The sequence below is a fragment of the Cetorhinus maximus genome, chromosome 19 (genome assembly GCF_964194155.1).
Source record: "Cetorhinus maximus chromosome 19, sCetMax3.hap1.1, whole genome shotgun sequence".
Lineage (NCBI taxonomy): Eukaryota > Metazoa > Chordata > Chondrichthyes > Lamniformes > Cetorhinidae > Cetorhinus > Cetorhinus maximus.
Genome location: NC_135897.1, coordinates 76,147,452 through 76,172,677, shown reverse-complemented (window position 1 = coordinate 76,172,677; position 25,226 = coordinate 76,147,452). Strand labels below are relative to the sequence as shown.

Below are 25,226 nucleotides of genomic sequence, written 5' to 3'. Positions count from 1 at the left end.
AGGGTCCCGACACTGACCCCTGAGGAACTCCACTACAAACTTTCCTCTAATCTGAAAAACAACGATTTATCACTACTCTCTGTTTCCTGTCACTCAGCCAATTTCTTATTCAAGTGCTTACTTTCCCTTTTATTCCATGACCTGGAATTTTGCTCACAAGTCTGTTGTGTGGCACTGTATCAAATGCCTATTTAAAGTCCGTATACACCACGTCAACAATGTTTCCTTTATTAACCTTCTCTGTTACCTCATCAAAAAACTCCAACAGGTTAGTTAAACATAATTTTCCCTTGATGAATCCTTGCTGGCTTTCCTTAATTATCCTGCACTTGTCTAAATGATTATTGATTTTATCCCGTACTATAGTTTCCAGGAGTTTCCCTGCCACTGAGGTCAAATTGACTGGCCTGTGGTTGCCAGCTTTATCCTTGCACCCCTTTTGAACAAGGGTGTAACATTCCCAGTTCTCCTGTCCTCTGGCACCTCCCCTGTGTCTAAGGAAGACTGGAAGATTATCACTGGTGCCTCTGCGATTTCCACTCTCACTTCCCTCAGTACCCTTGGATACATCTCATCTGGTCCTGGCACCTTATCTATTTTAAGTAAAAATGGCCTTTCCAACACCTCATTCCGCTCGATTTTAAGTTCTTCTAGTGTACCAGTTACTTCCTCTCTCACCTCGGCTTGGCTAGTAAGTTCTTCTTTGTAAAGACAGATACAAAGTACTCTTTCAACACCTCTACTATTTCGCCAGCTTCCACACGTAAGTCCCCTTTTTTGTTCCTAATCAGTCCTACTCTTTCTTTTACCACCCTTTTATTATTTACACGCTTATAGAAGACCTTGGGGTTCCCTTTTATGTTCGCTGTCATCCTCTTTTCATGCTCTCTCCTTGCTTTTCTTATTAGTTTCTTCACTCCTCCTCTGGTCCTTCTATATTCAACCTGATTCTCCATTGTATTTTCTACCTTACATCTGTCATACATGCACTTCTTCCTTTTCATCTTTTCCTTTATCGCTCTTGTCATCCATGGCACGCTACATTTATTTGTCCTACCTTTCCCCTTCAAAGGAACATACTTTGACATTGCCTGTAATACTTTTTCTTTGAAGGAGGCCCATTGTTCAGGCACTGTCTTTTCTACCAACATTTGATTCCAACTCACTCAACTCAGATGCATTCTCATCCCATCGAAGTTGGCTTTCCCCCAATTAATTACCCCTGCTCTGGATTGTTCTCTGTCCTTTTCCATAATTAACCTAAACCTTATGATACAATGGTCACTGTCCCCTAGAGGCTTTCTCACTGATATTTAATCCATTTGGGCCAACTCATTCCCCAGACCCATGTCCAAAAGTGCATGTCCTCTCATTGGACTGGAAACATACTGCTGTAGAAAATTATCTTGAACACATTCCAGGAACTCTCACCCTTCCTTTGCTTTTGTACTATTCCTATCCCACTCCATATTTGGATAATTGAAGTTCCACATTATGATTACTCTATACCTCTTGCACCTCTCTATAATTTATTTGCAAATTTATTTTGACACATCCCTTCCACTCATTGGTGGTCTATATACGACACCAATCAATGTTATTGCACCTTTCCCATTCCTTACCTCTAGCCAGAGAGATTCTGTCCTTGACCATTCTGGAACATCTTCTCCCTCCAGTACTGTAATGCCATCTTTAACCACTATTGTCACTCCCTCCCTTTTCTTCCTTTCCTGTCTCTCCTAGACACCTTGTACCCAGGAATATTTAACGCTCAGCCCTGTCCTTCTTTGAGCCAGGTCGCAGAATGTCAAGGACAAGTGATATGTTGCATGGAAGCTGAAATGTTGTGTATTTAAGATGGTACCAAACTATGCCTGTCTAGCTATTTGATTTTATTTTTGGCATTTACTTATTCAAATCCTGCCGGATTCATTTTTACTGTAAGTATTTTTATTTTAAAAGTTGGCAAGGAGAAGAATGACAGGAAAGAACAATAGATCACTTTGTGTTCAGTGACAGCTATCAAGGATTGTTAGGTCAAGTAAGAAACAGAGCTGGGGGCTGAATGTTAACAGTTCACATGCCTTTAATTTAACAAGCAACTGAAGAACAGAATTTTTGGCAAGTTATCTAAGGTTGGATTCCAAAGCAGGTAAAAGAGATGGAAGAGCAAAGATAAAAAACAGATCTCAGGTGTTGAGAACATTCACAGCAGCCTAATGACACTCGGACACAGCAATGCACCTTGACACATTTGCCCAATGGGAACAGATGGTAAACCGTTCTGACAGATGTTGGCAGTGAATTGCTTCCTATTGGTTTCATGAGCAACATACCACAGACATGGTGCATGTAGAAATAACAGGTGCCGTCACCCTCACGAGATTTACTAGTTGATTTTTACATTTATATTTTGTGAAAAAATTCCTGACCAGAGGAACTCTTTATAAATGCATTTGCAATGTTGCTACACACGGCAATCAATTCTTTCCCCAGATATTAAGTATTGAATAAGTGTAGAAATGATATTGTGTATCCAAGATATACAATATCATGTAGCAAACAAGCCAAAGGCGGCTATTTGGCCGATCATGCCTGTACCCTTTCTTTGAAAGTGCTATCCAATTAGTCCCACTTTAATGATTTTCCACATAGCCTTGCAAATTTTTCCTTTTCTAGCCTGCATCTAATTCCATATTGCAAGTTACTATTGAAACTGCCTCCACCAACCTTTCATGGAGTGCATTCCAGATCATACCAACTGCTGAACTGTGATAGGCAAAATGTTGAATAAAAATACATGAATTCCATAAGCCCGTGTGCTGTCCCAAAATTGGCCTCTGTCTGACTTTGAGCTCAGCAGAAGTTGGCTAGCTCAGCGAGCTGCTGTGTCCATTGTTTATAGTATTTACCAAAGGGGGAAATAGCCTGAGGAAGACTTAAAAACTGAAACAAAAATTGGAAAAGACCTTCATCTCCAGGTATAAATGGTTAAGAATTGGTGCAAATTCCATCTATATGGTCAAGTACAAAGGTTCAATCTCCCAGAGTATGTTCATTCAAAGTTCCAGGTGCAGGTTCAAACTAGTCTGGGGTGGGCACATGGAGGGTGAAGTTCAACATTGGAAGAGACGGAAAGAAGGCAATGGATTGGCTGTCCATTATATGACTGCCTCTTCTACTGACGTCAGTGAACTTCATCCCCTTGTTGTGGAACAAAAATAATGTAAACCAGTCAAACATAAAGGAACAAGTACAATTAAGAAAGAGTGTCAGAATAGCGGGACACAAATTCAGAAAGCCTTTGAAGGACATCAGAAAACAAAGGGTTAATTTAGTTGCACACACAAAACACAGAATGGAGGGTTGCAACGTCACCTCCTTGCATTCATACAGTAAAAGAGGGATAAAGAGAAGGTTTTACAGTACAGAAACCACAGAGAAAAGAAATATTGTTTCACATGGGAGGTCAGCAAGTTGAAAACCAATGCTGTATAATTCACATAATGGTGGTGCTGACTTCACAAGATGAGATAGGCATGCAGAGATGAATTAGTCTTATCGTCGACGGTACAGAATTTCCAGCAGAAGCAGTGTGGATGGGCCAGGTGTTCCACCTGGGCAGAGCTCCTTGCCCGTGAGGCTGCTAGTCAGATGCAGTCAAAGAGCAGACTGAGCTATTCAGCTCCGCAAGACAATATTAACTTGTTCAACAAACCAGAGGCCTATGTGACATGACACCCCCACCTCTCCACCCAGTCTCCAACAAAGAATGTGCATCATTTGGAATGCAGCTGGGTTTTGAAGATTGCTAAATGTCCCAGCCACTAAAAAATTGAAAAAGAAAGGTTGTGGGGCCTTTTGTCTTAGCAGGCCATCAGCCTCCTTCTGACCAGCTTGGGTTAATAAATGCAGATGACCTTTGCATAGCTTTCTTTGAAGTTGGGCTGTACAGTCCACACGTGATTGTTGGTGGCTCCTCCTCAGATGTAACGAGGTGTGAATTCCCTGAAACTGCTAAGTGGCCTCTTTTGTTCACGGGTCATAGACAGACATAGGTTCAGCCATTTTAAGGATATTGTTCAGTTTTAAAATTTATGAAATAGCAATGAGGGTATCTATATATATATTTTATAAAATACACAGGGTGAGCTCTTAGTCCCTCACAATGGTCTGCCAGGTATGGCTGAGACTGCAGAATAGTTGGTGGCATTTGGATGGATGCAAGTACTGCTAATTCCTCACCATCCTGGAATGCTTTCTTTCATGCAGTACCATATAAAGCATGAGAGACTGCAATTGGGGAAATGTTGAAGTGCCATCCAACACAAGGATTAGCTAGGTGCTCACACATTGGGATGCCAAAGTCTGTTGGCACAATTTCCTGGGAAAAAGAGCCTTCAGCAGCACTACATCTGTTAAAGTGAGGTAACTTTACCTCTCACTTCAGCAATTAAATACTGGCCAAGCCAGCGACGCCCACATCCCATGAACGAATAAAAAAAAAACTGGTACAATATTTGGGTGTGGATGGGAGGACATGGACTAACTCTTGGCTAGCCTAACCTATGGCATGCCTTTGTAGATTCTTCCTCTTCTTCCAGCTTGGATCATCTTTGCTGGCAACAAGGGTGCTGGAGACAATAAATATTATTTAAGGATAATGCTCATGACAGCTAAGGTGACCAGAGGGAAACAAATTAACTAACGTTCTCTGCCTTTTAAATGACCTTCCACCTGAAAGGTCCTATTTAGAAACCTCGAATGATAGGTTTCATAGGGTGGATAATTGGAGCAAACCCAGACACCAGGGAATAGCCTCTGGGACTTCCAGACCCCTTTTCCATATATGGTTGGGACTTTTCTCTAACCCAACCGGAAAACCTGAGTGGGACCAAAAATAGGTGGAAATCAAGCCTAACTTTGTTATGCCCATCTTGCAACTGTGCCTGGGAGTAATGGAAATGAAAATACACTTATTTTCCTTTGCATTCATGAGGTGTGGCTAAGCCAGCATTTATTGCCCATTTTTAATTACCGTTGAGAAGGCGGTGGTGAGTTGCCTTCTTGAGCCGCTGCAGACCATGTGATATAGGTACACCCAGAATGCTGTTAGGGAGGTAGTTCCAGGATTTTGACCCAGCGACAGTGAAGGAATGGCAATAAATTTCCAAGTCAAGGTGGTGAGTGGTTTGGAGGGGAACTTCAAGGTAGTGGTGTTACCCTTGTCCTTCTAGGTGATAGTGGTTGTGCTTTTGGAAGGTGCTGTCTAAGGAAGCTTTGTGAGTTCCTCCAGTGCATCTTGTAGATGGTACACACTGTTGCAACTGTGCGTGGGTAGTGGAGGGAATGAATGTTTGTGGGTGTGGTGCCAATCAAGCGGGCTGCTTTGTCCTGGACGGTGTCAAGCTTCTTGAGTGTTGTGGGAGCTGCACTCATCCAGGCAAGTGGAGAGTATTCCATCACACTCCTGATGGTGGACAGGCTTTGGGGAATCAGGAGGTGAGTTATTATGCACAGAATAATTCAGGTAATGTGCAACCTTCAAAGAAAGACACAATTTGCATAATGATATAACGCTACCTGCTAAAAAAATGTATTAATGCAGTCCTAATGTAATCAGCACTTTTCCTGGCAGCTAACAGCTGGTGTTAACTGATGATGCAGCCACCAAGGGGGACTGGGGACAAAAGCTGCTTCGGTTCTACAGTGAAGATCATTAATAAGAACAACTGACAAAACACAAGAGATGTAAGCAAAAAGGAGACGAACCAGAATATTAGACTTCTGTTTTTACAATCTAACACAATAGGAATAAATTATATATTAATAAAATTATTTATAAATGCCATTTATGAAGGTATTCAGGTTTTCGCAGTCAGGTCAATTCTATAATTAGGCCTTATATATTCATTCCACTGACCTTTATCCTTCAGATCTTCTCCCACTCGGCACCCTCATAGGATTCTGCTAAAGTCCATCACCAGAGGGTAGAGCTCAATGACTTAATGTAGCCACCTCTGCCCACCCTGCCCACCTCTGGTCTCCTTCCACTAAAGTCCTCCCCTATGAAGAATAGTGTGTATTTTGGATTTCCATTCTCACTCTGAAAATGAAAAGGGTATTCAAAAGAAAACATGGGGCAGGATTTTCCCCCCCTCATCGGGCAGGCAGGGCAGGTGGGCCCGGGAGCAACCAAGAACAGGCCACCATCCACGGTTGGGCCCCGACCGCGATTTCATGCTGGCTGGCCAATCAACAGCCAGCCAGTGTGAAAGGCGTGCTGAGGAGCCCAGCGCTGCCGGGGTGGGGATGGGAGGAGTGTGAGCGCTGAAGTTTGCGCATGCGCAGGGGTGCGCTCACTGAGGTACAGAGCTGCCTCAGGGAGCTGAAGAATTTCAAAATGAAAAATATAGGCTTCACAGCTAATATAAACATATCCCCACATGTGACTCAGTCGCATGAAGAGGGACATGTGAAAAATGAGTTCAAAAAAGTTTTATTTTTTTTAATTCGCTGTTGGGAACCTCATCCCGCCCGTGGATGAGCTTTCGCGAAAAGTCGCAAAGGCCACCTGGCCCATTTGCCCGCCCGCCAACCCTAAGGTTGGACAGGCAGCGAAAAACTTTACTTAATTAGCTGCTTTAAGGGCCTTAATAGGCCTCTTAATTGTCGGTGGGCGCCCTGCCAACTCTCCAGTGCGCCCGCCGACCAAAATGTCGCCCAGTTGCGCGATGACATCAGGACACTCATCTCGACGTCATTAAACACTATTTTAAGCTCGGGCATGTTGAGCAAGCGCTGAAAATCCTGGCCATGGATAAATAAAGCGAAAATTGTCATCTGTACATTAGAAAACAAGGATCATCACCTAAGTTTGAAATACTGGGCCTGGAGTTTTCACTCATTGGGTTGGTTTTACAGCATAATTTGGTCAAAATTGGTGCAAAGGATCACCGAATTTTAAGCACACTTTGCAATCAGCATGTAATGGCTTGACGGAGCAGACAGGTTTCAGCAAGAAACAGATAAACTTTATTACAGAGATCTTTTCAGGCGCTACATGCTCGATCAGGGCTCTCGCCAGGAAGCCCCACCCACCCCCCGATTGCCCGCACTTAGGGCGCATTGGTTGGAGCCTCCAAGAACATCACATGACCCCGATAGACAGCAGGAGAGGCTATACCCAAAGTTACTACATCTCCTTCCCCTTTAGTTTTTTTTACAATTTCTATTTACAGAGAAACGTTGAATATCCAACAACGTATACATTTATACAACTTCAGGTGATTAAAGATCAAGTCTCTGAGGTGCTCTCCATATACAGCTAACACGGCATAGCTCTGCCACTTGAGGTTCTTCAACAAGATCGACAGGATCTGGACCTGCAGCATGAGACACATCATTAGAAAGTGGCAATTCTGGGTTTGGTAACTCAACAGGCACATTGGGCATTTCTATTCTAGGGCGATCTGTCACCTCAGGAATTGACGTTTTGATGTTAATCACAGGCGGAATAGTTAGTCGTTGGAATGTCTGTCTAACATGAATATGATCTACATGCTTACAGACGATTCCATCTTCCACTTGTACATGGAAAGATAATGGACCAGTCTCTGAGACAATGGGTTCAGGCAACCAACAAGGTCCACTTCCGAAATTTCACATAAATACTGTGTCACCGACACTGAATGTGCAGGTTTTGCTGTGTATATCGTGATTCAATTTTTGATTACTCTGATTCTGCTCTACCTTCCCCTCTAAATTTGGAAACTCCAGGTTTAATCATGTACGTAGGTAGCATTTCATCAATAAGTCAGACGGTGTTGAACCCGTAGTCGAATGATGCATCATATGATAACTGAGAAGAAAGCGGGAAAGTCGAGATTCTACAGTGCCTCTGATAACCTCTTCATACCAGATTTGAAAGGTTGTACAGCTCTTTTTGCTAAACCACTCGATGAGGGGTGGTAAGGAGCTGTTTTAATATGCCTGATTCCATTCGGATTCATGAATTTCTGAAATTCTGTGCTGGTAAAGGCTGTGCTGTTATCAGAAACGACGATTTCAGGTAGGCCATGTATGCTAAAGCAGTGACGCAGCTTCTCGATAGTTATGCTCAATGTTGGCGATTTGACTTCATATACATCCATCCATTTAGAATGTGCACCTATGATCAACAAAAACATGGTACCCAGGATCAACCAGGCAACTCCCATTGATGTTGGGGAGCTGAAACAGGCAGCTTCTGTTGCTGCTGACAATGGAGACAGTGCCTGACCATGCTTTCAATGTCATTGTCAATGCCTGGCCACCAGACATAGCTTCGCGCAAGCATTTTCACCTCTGATATGCCTGGACGCACACTGTGAAGCTCTGTCAAGGGTGGTTTTCTACCTTGTGTTGGGACGACAACTCTTGATCCCCACAACAAAATTCCATCTTGACAGCTTAACTCGGTATTTCTGATATGGAATGGTCTCAAATCTTCAGATATAGGTGAATTTGACTATCTTTGCAAAACAAAGTCTCTGACTTTCGACAATATTGGATCTTTGTTCATCCAATTTCTAATTTGCTTTGCACACACAGGTGAAGAATCCAGGAAATTCAGTCACAACACAACTTCTTGTGGAACAGGAGCACATACAATGCTATGTGGTAACAGGAGACCACTGAGCGCATCCGCAATTGCAATGCGTAAGCCAGGGCGGTACATAAAACTATACTCATACACAGATAACATCAGAGCCCAATGTTGTATTCTTGCTGAGGCTATTGGCAGAATGGACTTATCCTTAGTGAATAAACTCATTAGTGGTTTATGGTCCGACACAATGGTGAAGTGTTGGCCATGTAGGTACAGGTGGAATTCCTTCACTCCGAATACCACCGATAAACCTTTCTTTTCTAGCTAGGAATAACCCTTCTCGGCTGTGGAGAGGGTTCTCAAGACATAGCCAATGGGCCTTTCTGATCCATTTTCCATTCTATGTGATAAGATTGCTCCTACACTATAAGGAGAGGCATCACATGTTAATACCAACTCTTTTGATGGGTTGTAGTGTGCCAATAAACACGACGAATGGCGTTCACAAAAGCTTCTTCCTGTTGTGAATTCCATGACCAATGGTGATTCTTTTTTTAACAAGTGTAATGGTGTCAACACAGTTGATAAGTTTGGTAAAAAGTGACTATAGTAGTTGATCATACCTATGAAGGACTTAAGTTTGGTTGCATTGGATGGTGAGGGTACATCCTTTATTGCCCGAACTTTCTCTTCTATCGGATGCAAACCCATGGCGTCCACCCTATGACCCAGGTAAGTAACTTCTGGCACTTGAATTGTACAATTTTCCTTCTTTAACTGTACTTCAGCTTCCATGAAACTTCTAAGCACCTCCTCCAGGTTGGCCAAGAGTTCGGTCTTGGTTGGCTCTGTGATCAGAACATCATCTAGGTATACTACCACTCGGGGAAGTCCTTGCAAAAGACTTTCCATTGTTCTCTGGAAAATAGTGCATGCAGATGATACTCCAAAGGGTAGGCGAATGTACTGATAAAGACTCTTGTGAGTGTTAATAGTCATGTATTCTCTCAATGTGCTATCCAGTTCTAACTGTTGGTAGGCGTGACTCATATCCAATTTTGTAAAGGACTTGCCTCCAGCCAGCTTTGCATATAAGTCATCTATCCTTGGAATGGGGTACTTGTCTAGTTTTGCTGCCTTATTCATGATCAATTATAGTCCACAAATGCGTGTGGTTTGGTTAGGCTTAGTCACTGGAACTATGGGTGCTGCTCATTCCGAGAATTGAACAGGTTGGATGATGTCCAGCTTTTCTAACCAGCACAGTTCTGTATCCACCTTCTTATTCAACACATAAGGCCCAGGTCTGGCCTTAAAGAAACGTGGTGTCACCTGAGGAACCACATATATCTTGTCCTGCATGCCTTTTAACCTCCCTAATTCATCCCAATACCATGTCGTATTTCCTTAACAGTTCAGGAACTCCTCCTGATTCCAAGTGAAGTATCTCAGACCAGTCAAGCTTGATCTTCTGTAACCAGTCTCACCCTAAAAGACTGGGTCCTTCCCCTTCCGCTATTATCACAGGCAGCTGGGCTATCTGTTGCCTGTAAGACACTGGTAGTGTGGTGATGCCCTTTACCTGAATAGATTCCCCAGTGTATGTCTTTGATTTGATCTTTTGCCCTAGTTTGAAAAACATTACACTGGGGGTGCGCAGAAAATTGATCACACTCCCACTGGAATTGATTGTGAGCTCCAACTAATTAGCCTTATTTTCAAGCCTTCAAGGGAACTTTAAAAATTAAGATGGCTCTTTTGGGTGCAAGGATGATAAAAAAAATATGTTTTAAAAGCTTTCAAATATGATCATGGTTTTAATTTACTGAGAAACTGACTAATGTACCCCAAGATAACTGGAAAAGAGTTTTACATATTTTTTAAAGTGAACGACAGTAATTTAAAATCAGGTTAAGCAGAGACAGTGGACTGACACTATGGTTAGAGGTGTGAGAGGAGGGTCAGGGAGGGAAAAAACGAGGGGGAGGGTCAGGGAGGGAAGCAGTGAGTGAGAGTGACTGCGAGCTGGAGGGTCAGAGAGCAGAAGAAAGTCAGTGAGTGGGAGAGTGCACTCCGAAATGGCACTGATCAGCTCGCGCAACAATATGTTGGCCTCAATGGGAAATGACATTAAAGCGGAAATCCTGACTCTGAGTGCGCATACCAGCACAATTTTAGCTGCAACACTAAAGCAGGATAAAGCTATATGAGGCAACTTAAAATGGGGACTTACTTTATCAATTTCTACCCCCTAGTACATGTGTGCAATACCTTTCAACTTGCTGTTTCACAATTTTTGGCCCCATTTTTATGTCAACATTTAACATTGAAACTCCTGTATAAACATTTTGGCCTAGAAACTTATTGGCACCATGCTTTTTTATGACAAGAAGTGGGCAAAGTGCCCAATATGACAGGCAGTATGCACACACACACTCTGTGCTGTACGCATGCTACCTGCCATATTGGTGATGTCTCTTGTACAGGCGTTCAGTGTCCGCATCTTAAACAGGTATCAGACACTTTGCCTATGCAAATAGCAGGATTAACACCTATTTGAGGCTTGCTTTCAAAAATTCATTGGTGACTGGTCACAGCATGCACTGTGCATGTTGCAGTCAATACGGTCAGGCACTTGGCAGCCAAACCAACAATGGCGGGAATTTTCCAGCACCCTCCCAGCCACCCCCACCAGGGCAGGTTGCCCCGCGGTGGGGCTGGCGAGGCATTAAAATCTCTGTTGACATTGGCGGGACCAGAAGATCCCGCTGGCATGAATGGCCGGAACTTTCCAGCTCATCTCTTCAAGAGACTGTTTTCCCAAAAGTACATTTTCATTACTCACCGTATTATGGAGAAAAGCAGAGTGCTCCTTCCAGCTTTACATTTCGTTCCCTCCTTTAAAAACCATGTCAGTGTAAACCTGCCTAAAGCACCATCCTATATTTTTTTTATTCATTCATGGGATGTGGGCATCGCTGGCTAGGCCAGCATTTATTGTCCATCCCTAACTGCAATTCTTCAGAGGGCATTTGAGAGTCAGCCACATTGCTGTGGGTCTGGAGTCACATGTAGGCCAGATCAGGTAAGGACAACAGATTACATTCCCTAAAGGACATTAGTGAACCAGATGGGTTTTTACAATGATCAGCAATGGTTTCATAGCCATCATTAGACTTATAGGGTAGAATTTCCACCCCCCCACCCACCCCATTGGGGGTGGTTGCACAGGGGCGGGTGCAGATCTAATCGGCACCCCAGATTGGGTCTGTGCTGCCATTTTACGTGGGCAGGCCAATTAAGACCCGCCCAGCGTGACGCACGCCCGGAAGCGCTGTGTGCTCCCTGTGTGGCCGGGGGGCGGTTCCCTGAGCGGGAGTGCACTCTTTCGTGCATGTGCGCCAAAGAGCGCAGGAATCTCCCTGAGGCGCGGAGGTGCCTCAGGGGTATTAGTTTTAAGTTTTAACAGTTCAATAAAGTGTTGTAAAAATTTTTATGACATGTCCTCTCATGTGAAATTGTCACATGAGCTGGGACATGTGCATTAATTTTAATAAAAATTTTAATGAAAATTTTAAATCATTCATGAAACCTCATCCCGCCCATGGATGAGGTTCCATGAAAAATGCGAAGGCCGCCTGGGCTCTTCGCCTGCCCCCCGCCAACCTTAAGGTTGGACGGGCAGCTTTCTCAATAGGCTTAATTAGTTCATTAATGGCCTTAACGGGCCTTTGACAGTTCGAGTCAGCTGCGTGCCCGCCGAACTGAAAATCTAAGTGTGGTGACATCAGGACGCACACCCAACATCACTCCACACCTTGGCAGGGGCCCACCCCCACAATTCAGTCCATAATTCCAGATTTTTATTGAATTCAAATTCTACCATCTGCCATGGCAGGATTTGAACCCAGGTTCCCGGAGGATTACCCTGAGTCTCTGGATTACTAGTCCAGTGACAATCGCCTCCCCTTGCTAATATGGCACAGATGTCCTGTGGCTGTTTGGAAATAGTCTGAGGCATAAAAGTTGTGTGCAGCCATTATTGTCACAGCTACAGGCAGGGCTGTTTTGACAGATGGCCCTGACCACATATCTTCATGTGGTAATTGGAACAGCTTTCCCATTATTTCTCTGGTGAAGCGGTTTCTCCTTACGCACAGCTCCTCACCAAGATCTTCATAGGGTCAACATTATCTATAAAATCCTTTCGGGAAGGAATTAATGGGCTAAAAATTTGATTGCCCCTGAAAACGGATGCAGGGATTGCATTGCTCAATTATCCCACTACACCTGTTCAAAGTATTGCAGCATGCAAGTTTCATGCTGCCTGCTAACTGTAGTAATAGTCACATAACTGTCGTCACACAGCTGACTGGCTGCATACCTCAGTAGTGGGCCCAAGTTCATGCAAGGTTATCTCCACATAAAGCCATCCTGCACCTCTTAAAGGTGAGGTGCAAGGGGACTGCAGCAGGTGGTGGCAGGCATTGTGGAAGAGAGGAAGAGTGAAAATGGCATAACAGGAGAGAAGGCAAAGTCCAAGATTCTCCAGTGCAACAATGGAACCCTTTGTGCAGGAGATGGACAGGAGGAGAGAGGTCCTCTGTCCACAGGGGACCAGGAGGCTCTCCAGACAGATACTTCAAAGGTAACAGAATTAGGTAGTCATCGAGGTCAACGCCAGCAGTCTTGCTCCAAGGACTTGAACACAATGCTGCAAAAAGTTCAATGGCTTCACTCGAGTGGTTAATGTCAATGAATCCATTTTCAAATGTCAAATCTCCTCCCAACCTACTGTTCTCTGAGGACAACAACCTCAGCTTCTCCAATCTATCCATAAGTCCCTCATCCCTGGAACCATTTTTGTAAATCTTTTCTGCATCCTCTCTACAGAATTCACATCCTTCCTAAAGTACAGTACCTAGCACTGGACAAAATACTCCCGTTGAGGCTGAACCAGCGCTTTATAAAGGTTCATCGTAACTTCCTTGCTTTTCTATCCTTCTATTTATAAAGCACAGGATTCCATGTGTCTTTTTAACCATTTTCTCAACCTGCCACCTTCGACAATTTGTGCACATATCCCTCTGGGTATCTCTGCTCTTGCACTCCATTTAGAATTGTATCCTTTACTTTATATTGCCTCTCTATGTTCTTCCTACCAAAATGTATCACTTCAAACTTCTCTGCATGAAATTTCATCTGCTACATGTCCCCCATTCCACAAACCGGATATATCAAGGTCCCTGTACTGTCGCCTGGGGAACCCGACTACATACCATCCTCCAGTCCGAAAATCAGCCATTCACCATTACTCTCTGTTTCTGTCACTCAGACAATTGCATATCTGTGCTGATACCTTCCCCTGTACTCCATGGACTTTAACTTTGATGACAAGCCTATCATGTGACACTTTATCAAGCATCTTTTGGAAGTCTGTAAACACACCGACCACATTACCTTCAGCAACCCTCTCTGTTAATGGATCAAAAAACTCTACCAAGTTAATTAAACACGATCTGCCTTTAGCAAATTCATGCTGACTTTCCTTAAAAGTCCACACTTGTCCAAGCAACTGCTAATTTTTGCCCAGGTTATCCTTTCGCTTCTTCTAGTAGTCTGTCAAAATGAGGAGGATGCTGGCCATGGAGCCCAGAGCAGGAGCCTGCAAGTGGAGCCTTTTAACATGTGGTTGTTCCACTGAAGCCACCACATGGTTCTGGCTGACCAGGAGACTCTCCTGCTCTTACCGCCTGCCATAGGCATATTAGAAGAATTTTGCAGGTTGATAACCTACCTGTCCAGCCACATTCTGAATGCACCTTCCATGGCCATCAAGTCCTGTGGTGGGACTTGAACCCAGAACTTCTGGTTCAGAGGGAGGGGCATCTTTTTTCTGCTTCTGCTTACTCTCTATCACTGATATCTTCCAGGGAGTTCTAGTTTTGGTTGCCCTACCTTTTCCCCTACAAGAGAATGCACCTCAGCCATACCCGAAGCATTTCTCTTTAAATGCAGCCCATTGTCCTGTTAAAGTTTTGGTCGCCAATCTTTAATCACTACTTACCTGGGACAGATCCATTCACAGCCCACTGAAATCGGACCTCCCCCAATTAAGCATTTTTTCCTCTCAATTGCTCCTTGCCCTTTTCCGTGGCTAACCTAAACCTTCTGGTATTAAAATCACGGGTCCCTAAGCGTTCCTGTACTGCTAATTGATCCGCTTGGCCCACCTCATTCCCAGAACCAGACCCTGTAATGTCTCCGGTCCCTGTTGGGCCAGAAACGTATTGATCAACAAAATTCTCCAGGACACAAGAAACTCTTCCATCTCCCTGCCCTTTGCTCTCTGCTTTCTGCAGGGTCTGACTGCTGCCATCATGCCTGTGGCTACAAGTGCTCAAGTGCTTTTTTTAATTCAGGGTTTCACAACAGCTCAGCAATCTGTGCTCCAGCAGGTTACTGGGATTGCCGAGGAATCACCCTGAGGGAAGTGGCAGCAGTTTTGTGGAGCCTGAACCTGTGTCATCTCTCAGGATGACAGCATTCATCCTCCCAACACTGCCACTCTGCTAAGTGCCTCCAACTGTTGCCTGGCAGCATGTTCAAACCCTGCGGGACAATCTGGCTATCCAGATCAATGTTCGCTGTGTAGCACGCAATTGAGCCAATGGACCTGAAAAGTGTTCAGTGCATCTCGAATTACCCTGGAAAGGCAAAGTATCTCAAATGTTCGAACAACAGGTGAAGCTAGCTGTTTCACGCTACGCGAGCGGTATTTTCCACTAACAGGATGTTGTCATCAGTCCAAAAAGAGGTTCTGCCTACCACACAATTGACAACATTATGTATTGAACTTCAGTGCCATTACAATGCCAGGTACATAGGTCGTACGTCCCAGTGATTGGCTGATCAAATCAAACACCATGTTCCTTCGGTTATACGTAGTGTGCTTGTGCAGGTCCCTTTAGGGGACCTAAAGCAGGATGCTTTAGTGACTGGAAGCCAGTGTCCAGTGGCGTACCACAGGGATCTGTGCTCAGTCCCCTATTATTTGTCATTTATATAAACGACATAGATGACTATGGTGGGGGGTAGGATTAGTAAGTTTGCGGATGACACAAAGATTGGCCGGGTGGTTAACAGTGAGGTTGAGTGTCTTGGGCTACAGGAAGATATAGACGGGGTGGTCAAATGGGCAGATAAATGGCAGATGGAATTTAACCCTGAAAAGTGTGAGGTGATACACTTTGGAAGGAGTAATTTGACAAGGAAGTATTCAATGAATGGCATAGCACTAGGAAGTTCTGAGGAACAAAGGGACCTTGGAGTGTGTGTCTCTAGACCTCTGAAGGCGGAGGGGCATGTTAGTGGGGTGGTGAAAAAGGCATATGGGACACTTGCCTTTATCAATCGAGGCATAGATTACAAAAGTAGGGAGGTCATGTTGGAGTTTTATAGAACCTTGGTGAGGCCACAGCTGGAGTACTGAGTGCAGTTCTGGTCGCCACATTATAGGAGGGATGTGATTGCTCTGGAGGGGGTGCAGAGGAGATTCACCAGGATGTTGCCTGGGATGAAACATTTAAGTTATGAAGAGAGGTTGGATAGACTTGGGTTGTTCTCATTGGAGCAGAGAAGACTGAGGGGTGACCTGATCGAGGTGTACAAGATTATGAGGGGCATAGACAGGGTGGATAGGGAGCAGCTGTTCCTCTTAGTTGAAGGGTCAGTCACAAGGGGGCATAAGTTCAAGGTGAGGGGCAGGAGGTTTAGGGGGGATGTGAGGAAAAACTTTTTTACCCAGAGGGTGGTGACGGTCTGGAATGCACTGCCTGGGAGGGTGGTGGAGGTGGGTTGCCTCACATCCTTTAAAACGTACCTGGATGAGCACTTGGTACATCATAACATTCAAGGCTATGGGCCAAGTGCTGGTAAATGGGATTAGGTAGGTAGGTCAGGTGTTTCTCATGTGTCAGTGCAGACTTGATGGGCTGAAGGGCCTCTTCTGCACTGTGATTCTGTGATAATCATCAGAGTACAGACTGTACTCAGCCAGCCAGCGTTGCAAAACCCAAAACAAAATGTCTACTTTAGAGGCGATTCCCCAGTTGGGGAGCACTTGCTGGACAATCCTGATATGCTAATAGCTACACTAACGACCAATTTAAGATAATCCGTTGAGATTGTATTGTGGCTGATTTATGCTTGCTAGAAGTGAGATTTTTTTTTATGCGGGGACCTGTTTCTGCAAACAAGTGGAATATGTTCAACCCTTGTGCCTTTTTTGAATTACCCAGGAGTTTGGGGAGCCTTTCGATCCCTGTTGCTTTCTCCATGGCAACACTTCACCTAATCAGAGTCAACTTGCCAACCAAGCATCAGACTTTTCTCCTGTAGTATAAATTGTTGTGATGGTTTGAAATTTGGCATTCTTGTGTTTGTCCTGATGAGTGCAAGATGAAAAGCTCCAGTAACTTGTCTCTCTTTTCAACAATATTCAAGTTCTGCGCTACCAAGAGACTGTTTGTATACCTACATACATAAATCATTAAAATGTCAGAAATAGATGCAGAAAACAATTTAAAAAGCTAATGGAATTCGAGCTATTTTTATTTAGAGGAATAGAATATAAAGGGGCGAAAGTCATGCTTCAGCTGTACAAAGCCGTAGTCAGACCACATCTGGAGTATTATGAGCAGTTCTGGCCTGGTGCATTAGGAAGGAGACAGTGGCCTTGGAGGGACTGCAGCATAGTTCAGAATTGCCAGAATGATACCTAGATTCACAAGGTTAAAATGCGAGGAGAAATTACGTAACCAATGACTGTGTTCCCTGGAATATAGAAGTTTTTGGGATGATTTGATCAAAGTTTTCAAGATACTAAGGGGAACAGATAGGGTAGATAGAGAAACCATTTCTGCTGTTTGAGGAATCTAGGATGAAGGCGAGTCTAAAAATTAGGAGTCAAATTAGGAAACATAGCAGATCATAGAATTTTGGAACTCTGCTGCGCAAACAGTAATTGATGCTACATCAATTATTCGTTTTAAGTCTATGATTGATAGATTTCCATTAGTCAATTGTATTAAGGCATATGGGGCAAAGGTGGATAAACGGATCTGGGTCGCAGATCAGCCATGATCTCGGTGGATGACAGAACAGACTTGAGAAGATAAATGGCCTTCTCCTGTTCCTATGCTCCTATTTTGTTCTGAACACATTTCAAAGACAATTCTCTCAAGCTGCAGGTTACAATCATGACTGTCTTCAAGCATTTTGAGATACGATTTTCATTTCCTCTTCACACTTGTACAAGTTTGTTCTGAAATCTTAACATAGCTTAATACAATAACGCAGCCACTTAGCGTTAATTTTGCTGACAGTTAAGATTGACATGCAGTAGCTGGAATGATTTAAAGTTTGTACTTGCACAGCTACAGGCATTTTGAGAGCAGACATGGCAGTCCAATCAACTCAGAGCTGGCATCCATCTTTTTTCCTTTCAGCTGTATAGTAATACCACTGACCTCTTGCTTTTAGCTGCTACACATTTCAGCACTTTAGTCAGCTGAGAAATCTGTCTTGCGGGAGTAATCCTTTGTGTCCCTTATATTCATTGCAGCCACAAAGCAGTATCTCCTTTGTAGCTTTTAAATATTATCTCTTGCTTTTTATTTTTAAAAATCTGTTCAATGTTCTCAACTTGAATTAGAGAAACGCATAGGTTATGAAAATTTCCCTGAACATATAAAAAAAATAACAGTTTTCTTTAGTTTGGTAGGAGAATGTCATCGTTTTCTCGTGATGTTAGATTGTACTGAATTGGCTTTGGGACTTGACATCAGGACCAAATGAGAGTCCTAAGCCCGCACTTGCCAACAGTGTCCACCAGAGGAGGCTTCCTCGTTGGCCACCTCCAATCTTACCATCCTTAGGTGGGCTCTTGATGCTGCAGGGCCAATCAGAAGGCGCACAGCTCTGGAGCCTCGGCAGCCCCACCAGGGGAGGTAGGCGCTGCTGAAGCAGGTCAGGGATAGTGAGGCTGTCTTGACATGGAGACGCCCTCGGAGGAGTTAATGAAATTCAAAGGTGATGAGGGCCAAAGCCTTAGAGTGAATGGGGTGGCTCTTTCCTACCCATGGCTATGTCATTGGCACATGGGACAGGATTTTACGTTCGTCAGGCAGGTGCGTGCCCGACCTGATCGAGCATAAAATCACACGCGATAGCGTCGGGCGAGTGACCCAAAGTCATCGCGCACTCTCGTGATGTTTTGGTCGGCAGACATGTGCGAGAGTCAGCAGTGTGCCCACTGACAATTAAGAGGCCTATTAAGGCCCTTAAGCAAGTGATTAATTTGCATTTTTTCGCTGCCCGCTCAACCGTTCGGTCGGCGGGTGGGTGAATAGGCCAGGTGGCCCTTGCATTTTTAACAAAACCTCATCCACGGGCGGGACAAGGTTTCCAACAGCAAATATAAAACCAGTAAATATTTTTTTTTGCCATCATTTCAAACATGTCCCTATTCATGTAACGGAGTCACATGTGGGGACATTTTTATTTCATCTTTAAAATCTCTATTGGTCAGTGTCCAAATCTTCAGTTCCCTGAGGCAGCTCTGTGCCCTCAGGGAGCTTTCAGTGCGCGCTCCCCCCTCCCCCGGCGCACGCACAGACTTCAGTGCTCGCCCTCCTCCCGCCCCCACCCCGTTAATTGGCCAGTCAGCGTGAAATCGAGGTCGGGGCCCGATCGTGGGCGGCAAGTCCGTTTCGCGGCACCTCCCGGGCCCACCCGCTGCGGCCGCCCGCCGAAGGGAAAATCCTGCCCGTGGTCACCACCCCCGCCCCCCCCCACCCCTACCCCAACCCAGCCTGCCACTGGGAGGCCACCTTGATTAAGCTGGCAGCCTCTGTACTGAGTGAGGAGCCACTCCGTCATCAGTAAAAAAAAAAACTGGTGCTGGCACAAAATCACCTCTGATTAGGGCATTTACCTCCTTAATTGGCTGCCTTCCCTTCGTGGAGCAGGCAGCTACTCTGGCTCACTGCCTGTTGGCATGAATGTTTCAGGGACAAAACAGCTTCCCCCATGATTTTCCCAGCCCTTCCCAGCGCCAACCCCTCCCCACAGGGCTCCGAAAATCTAGCTTTTTTAAAGGCTCCACATTTCATTCCATGGCTGGGATTTTCCGGCCCCGTTGCGGGTGGGACCTGCCGAGGGCGGGGCGGTGCCCCAGCCAGATGTCCATTGACCTGGCAATGGGACTGGAAGATCCCGGCGGTGGGTGGGTGCAGAAAATCCTGCCCTATAAAAGTGAATGGATTCTGAATGAGTTAAAATCGGGCCCAATGTTTCCAAGGACAGTTAACTGCTGTCATGTCAAAATGGCCCATCAATACAATGCACCACAGCAGAACAACACCAGTTAATGGGCTAACTTGACATGGCAATGGCATTTCCTTCTCTCCTTGAATTTCTGACAGGCCCTCATCTGCCAGGAATGGGAATTTGTGTGCATGTTCCCCGTGATTTTCTGTCTATTTAAATGATTAGGGATAGAAGATTGTAATGTGCCTGAATTCCTGTTATACGCTCCCAGTGGTCAAGGATCCACACTGGGACTGTGATTTTATCGAAGTACTCTCTAATCTTTGCTGGCCCGGCTGGGAGAAGTATTGAGTGGAACAAATATAGATATAAAGCTTGGGGAATATGCAAGTAAGATTAATAAGGATTGTGCCAGAATTGAGTGGTTATAACTATCAGGACAGCCTGAAGAAGTTGTGGGTCTTTTCTCTAATAAAAAGTGAAGACTGAGGAATGGCTAATAGAGGTCCTTAAATTTGTGAAGGGTAGACATGGAATAGATGTTTCAACTTCTGGGGAGTCCAAAACAAGGGGGCCATTCATATAAATAATAAATCCAATAGGGAATTCAGGGGAAATTTCTTTATCTAGAGAGTGGTTGGAATGTGAAACTTTTAACCAAATGAAGTAGTTGAGACAAATGACATAAATGCATTTAAGGGAAAGTTATATAAACACGAAGAGAAAGTGATAGAAGGACACGCTGATAGCGTGAGATGACGTGGAGTGGGAGGAGGCTTGTTTGGAGCATGGACCGGTTAAGCTGAATGATCTATTCTGTAAATTTTGTAAATACATCTATCCCTTTTATACGACGTAATCCAAAGGAATTTGTGATCAAACCTCTGTGCACTAATCCCTCCATTTACCTTTCTTACTGGCACTACCACTATCTAGACCTGCAATTCCCATTGCTAAATGGAAAGGAGTGTGCTTCCACATGTTTCGTTTTAACTGAAGATCTATTTGGGTAGATTTTCAACTTGCTCAACTTGTGCTATATCCTGACTTTGTAGCTCGACCACCCATCATAGAAATGAGAAATGAAATTCGGGTGGTTTCAATGGTGGGTGGCACATCTACTAAGCCAGTTTCACGCTTGGCTGGGAAGCTGAAAATTGCTCCATGGAATCTCTTATTGCTGTCAGGTCCCTTGAAGTCAGCTCCTTTACATTAAAGAATGCCATTGAGCACTAAAGAACTGCAGTCAACATTATTCCATGAATGCAAAACTGTTTTTTTAAGCAACTAACTTGATATAAACATTAACAGTACACTAGATTATTTGCCTTCTCCCATGTTGGCAAACTTGCTGGAGAGAAACTCAAATGTGACCATAGTGTGTGACTAACATAGGATGGAAACTATCATTTGTTGTGGAAGTATAAAGGTAGGTCTGGATAATGTAGATCTGACTCCAATGAATCATTCAGGGTCTGACGTGGTTACTTCTTCAGAATGGGCTTCTAATTTGCCAGTTACAAGGAGCTCAGCAATTGAGGGCAGGGTATGTAGTGTTGTTGCAGTCAGGCTAGGACAAACCTTGGGTGTAGATTTTGGTGCTTTTGTTTGCAGTTTACTGAGTTGTAGTGGAGTGGAGACCCGAACATTTATGTTGTTACAATAGAACAATTGCTGCACAAGGTGGCATAAAGGAAAGTTGCCCTATTTGGCACTTCAGGGCATCCTCCCTAGAGGAAAGCACCCAGACCGCCTGGCAGGAGGTAGAGCAATGTGCTTGGACAAGTCAGCTGTATGATGGGATAATCAGCTCTTGTTTGGATGAGAACAGCTGTAACAACATTGAAGAAGCTCAACACCATCCAGGACAAGACAGTTCACATGAACTGGGGGAGGTGGTGGCATAGCGCTATTGTCACTGGACTAGTATTCTAAACACCCAGAGGAATGTTCTGGGGACCTCGGTTTGAATGCCACCAAATTTGAATTCAATAAAAATCTAGAATTAAAAGTCTGATGATGACCATGAGACCATTGCTGATTGTCATATCCATGCTGCTGTAGTATGTCCAATCTGCAGGTGTAGTGGAAATGTCACCGGGCTAGTAATCCAGAGGGCCAGCCTAATGCTCTGGGGGCATGGGTTCAAATCCCACCATGGCAGCTGGTGGAATTTAAATTACTAAATCTGAAATATAAAATTTGCCTCAGTGCTGGTGATCATGAAAATGATCATCAATTGTTGTAAAAACCCATCTGCTTCACTAATGTGCTTTAGGACAATGAGAGATGGGCAACAAATGCTGGCCTTGCCAGCAAGGGTAAAAAAAGGATAAACAAGAATGGAAAGTGGAAATCTCATCACCTCGATGCTCCCCTCCAAACCAGACACTATCCTTGACTTGCATGTATTTTGCTGTTGCTTCACCATCACTGGATCAGTATCCTGGAATTCCCTATCTAATGCCATCATGGACATAACATCCCCACAGCAGTTCACAAAGACCAACTCCAACCTCTTTTCAGGTCAACTAGAGACGCAATAAGTGGGTATTCCTATCATCATCACCAACATCCTGTGAGCAAATAGTTTTTAAAAGTTGGGGCTGTAAATTCCCATTTTCTCTCCACTGATTGTTTGTTAGGGTGAAGAGAGTGGGAAGCGTGTTGGTGATACACTCAGTCCTGTGTCCACCCATTTATACTGATCCCCTGATCGCCCACAGGCTGGACTGGCTGTTTATAATCCAGCACATTTGCTAGCATTTGCACCTAGCTTGACGCAAGGAAATCTGGCTAGTCCGTGATGCAGCACAGTGTTGCTATGGCAGCAGAGAGGAAGTGCATTTATTTATTTATTTTGAATTCAGAAAGCAGAGTGATTTGATTGCAAAGGCCTTATAGTCACATTTGAAATTCTTTATAAGAATCTTTTTTGCAGCAATTTGGAGTCTGCTGGCAATGTTGCCCCGTGACACGCTTCTGTGGCTCACCACAGCTACTCTCCAGATCTATTCCGTAAGAATCAATGGTGCAGGCCAGGAATGTTACACCCTCTCAAGACAGGGTTGATGAGGGCTTCTTTGTGACAGTTAGAAATCCTGTTAGATTGTAGACGTGCCCGAATTCTGCTAAAACGAAAAACCGAGGCTGGGCTGTTCTGTGATTTAAATTGTACTGGAGTAGGCAGAGAATGATATCGGTGACCTTAAATGGTGTGAGGTAATCAATCCTTGTCTTTGTATTTCTACACAGAAAGTTATTGTTCTTGAGCATTATCACTGCATGATTCTTCATCAGTGGATCTTTAAGATTATATAGTAGCCTTTGGTGCAGGTGAGGACACCACCACTGCCTTGGCCTGCTGAACAAGTGATAACCTTCAGCCTTCAACATGTATTAGAGTCTCTCTTGTTTCTAGTTTGTTAACATTGCTAAGATCATTGTAAAAAATATGAATTTCTAAAAGCTAAAAGGCCTCAGTCCATCTAGTGTGCTTTCAACCATCCCATAGTCACGATAATAATGGAGCTGTCGCTATCAATTAGTCTACAACAGACTCAGAAATGATGCAACAAAAACCTCAGTGGTGGACAGTCCTGAGGACAATAGACCCAAAATCACCTGTTTCTTCCAAGCATGCTACACTTAACACATGACAAGTATCAAATTATTCATATGCTGTATACCAAAATGTTCTTTGCTGAAGGAAATACATCAACATCACATTTGAATGAATCAATATTGACTGCTTCCACTGTCTTCCTGGGGAGCCTGTTTCATAGATTGCTCACTGAAATATGGCCCTGATCTTTACTGGAATGGGATTTCCAAGCAGGGGAATTGGTGGGGGGTAGAGTTCTAGTCCAAACCCTGTGGAGCTACAACTCCACTGCATGTGTTATTTTTCTTGCCACAGGGTCGTCTCCCAAAAACCAGCTTGACTGACAGGTCTGTCTCCACGTTGGGTAGGGACTGCTACAGAAGAGGCTGTGGTCTCAGATTGGGAGTTTTCCTGCTGCTGTAGTAGAGATTGTGAGAGTTGGGGGAAGGGAGGTGGGTACAGCTTGGCTTGGATGGTTGGGAGTGATAGTGCGAGGGGATGGAGGCACACTGGGAACAGAGTAGGAGGTCAGCGGGAGGTCAATGATCATGGTGGGTGGAGTGGGGGGGCAGCTAATGATATTATAGGGGTGGTTCTGATCACGTGGAGGGATGTGGGTTCGCTGGGGCAGTCGTCATTCCTGATCCTCCTGGCCCACAAGCAGTGCTGGAAAGGCACTGAACTCTTCCACACAGCATCCCTAGCCTCCCTTTAGTTCCTGGGGTTCCCGAGGTCCAAGAAACCCAGAGAGCCAGGGCTAAATCTGGAAGAAAGGTAAAATCTGAGTCTCAATAAAATAGTTAAATGAGTGAGTCACCCTCCTGGGAGGAGGTTGGTTGCCCACCTCCATCCAGCCTCAGTTAAAACACGAAGAGGGCAAGTTTGGGTTGGATTCGGGATTTGATATGTTCCATTTCTGAAACAATGGCGAATGTTAGCTGTAAATTCACTGCAGTCTTTTCCTGGAAGGATCTGCAACACCATTATCCTCATGGGATATGAGGAATTCTGTTATACATGAGGAAGAACCACCTTGGACAGGAATCCAACAAACTCACTGGCCATAACTCCAGATACAGAAACATTACTCCACTTAGCAACCAGGCCAAGATTTACATCTAGGAATAATACTGACAAATTGTTGAAGATATATTGAATATAGCAAATGGATTTCTTACCTCTTTGAGGTCCCAAGTTAGGTTTGCAACTTTATGTCCGGGTTCTGGCTGCCAAGGAGAAAATGTGACAGTTGTTTGCCATGAGGACGAGGATGAGGTTGCGTTAGACAGCGTAGATGTTGTGGCTGGCTCCGGTTGCCATGGCAATGTGGATTCCGTCCAGCTAGGGGCCAGAGTGCTTTGCAGAGGTTGGTCGCAATTGTCACCCTGATAGCCTTCTTCACAAGCACAAATGTAGTGATCAGTGTAGCTGCTGCAGTTGCCATGGTGACAGGGATTGCTTGCACATTCATCTAATCGATCCTAGAAGCAAAAAGAATACAATTTTATCCATATTCATTTAGTCTGATGGAGTTAGATTGTTTTCCAACACAATGCACCTTAACTTCTGAAAACCACTTGGATTGCACCATATGTATTAACTTCCCCTCATCTCTCAAGTAACCTCTCAAGATACGTACAGTGTTAGCTCTTAACAATGTGGGCAAGTGACATGTTCCCGGGCACCTTCAACACATTTCTA

At 44.3% G+C, this 25,226-nt stretch overlaps 1 protein-coding gene across 1 annotated transcript in view; it reads right to left on the bottom strand.

Moving 5' to 3' along the window:
- Positions 1-25,226, bottom strand: part of dner (delta/notch-like EGF repeat containing) — a 288,305-nt gene that overhangs the window by 155,182 nt on the left and 107,897 nt on the right. The window contains exon 2 of the mRNA XM_078564184.1: positions 24,704-25,006. Within this exon, the coding sequence (XP_078420310.1) occupies positions 24,704-25,006 (303 nt within the window). The remainder of the gene's footprint in view (positions 1-24,703; positions 25,007-25,226) is intronic.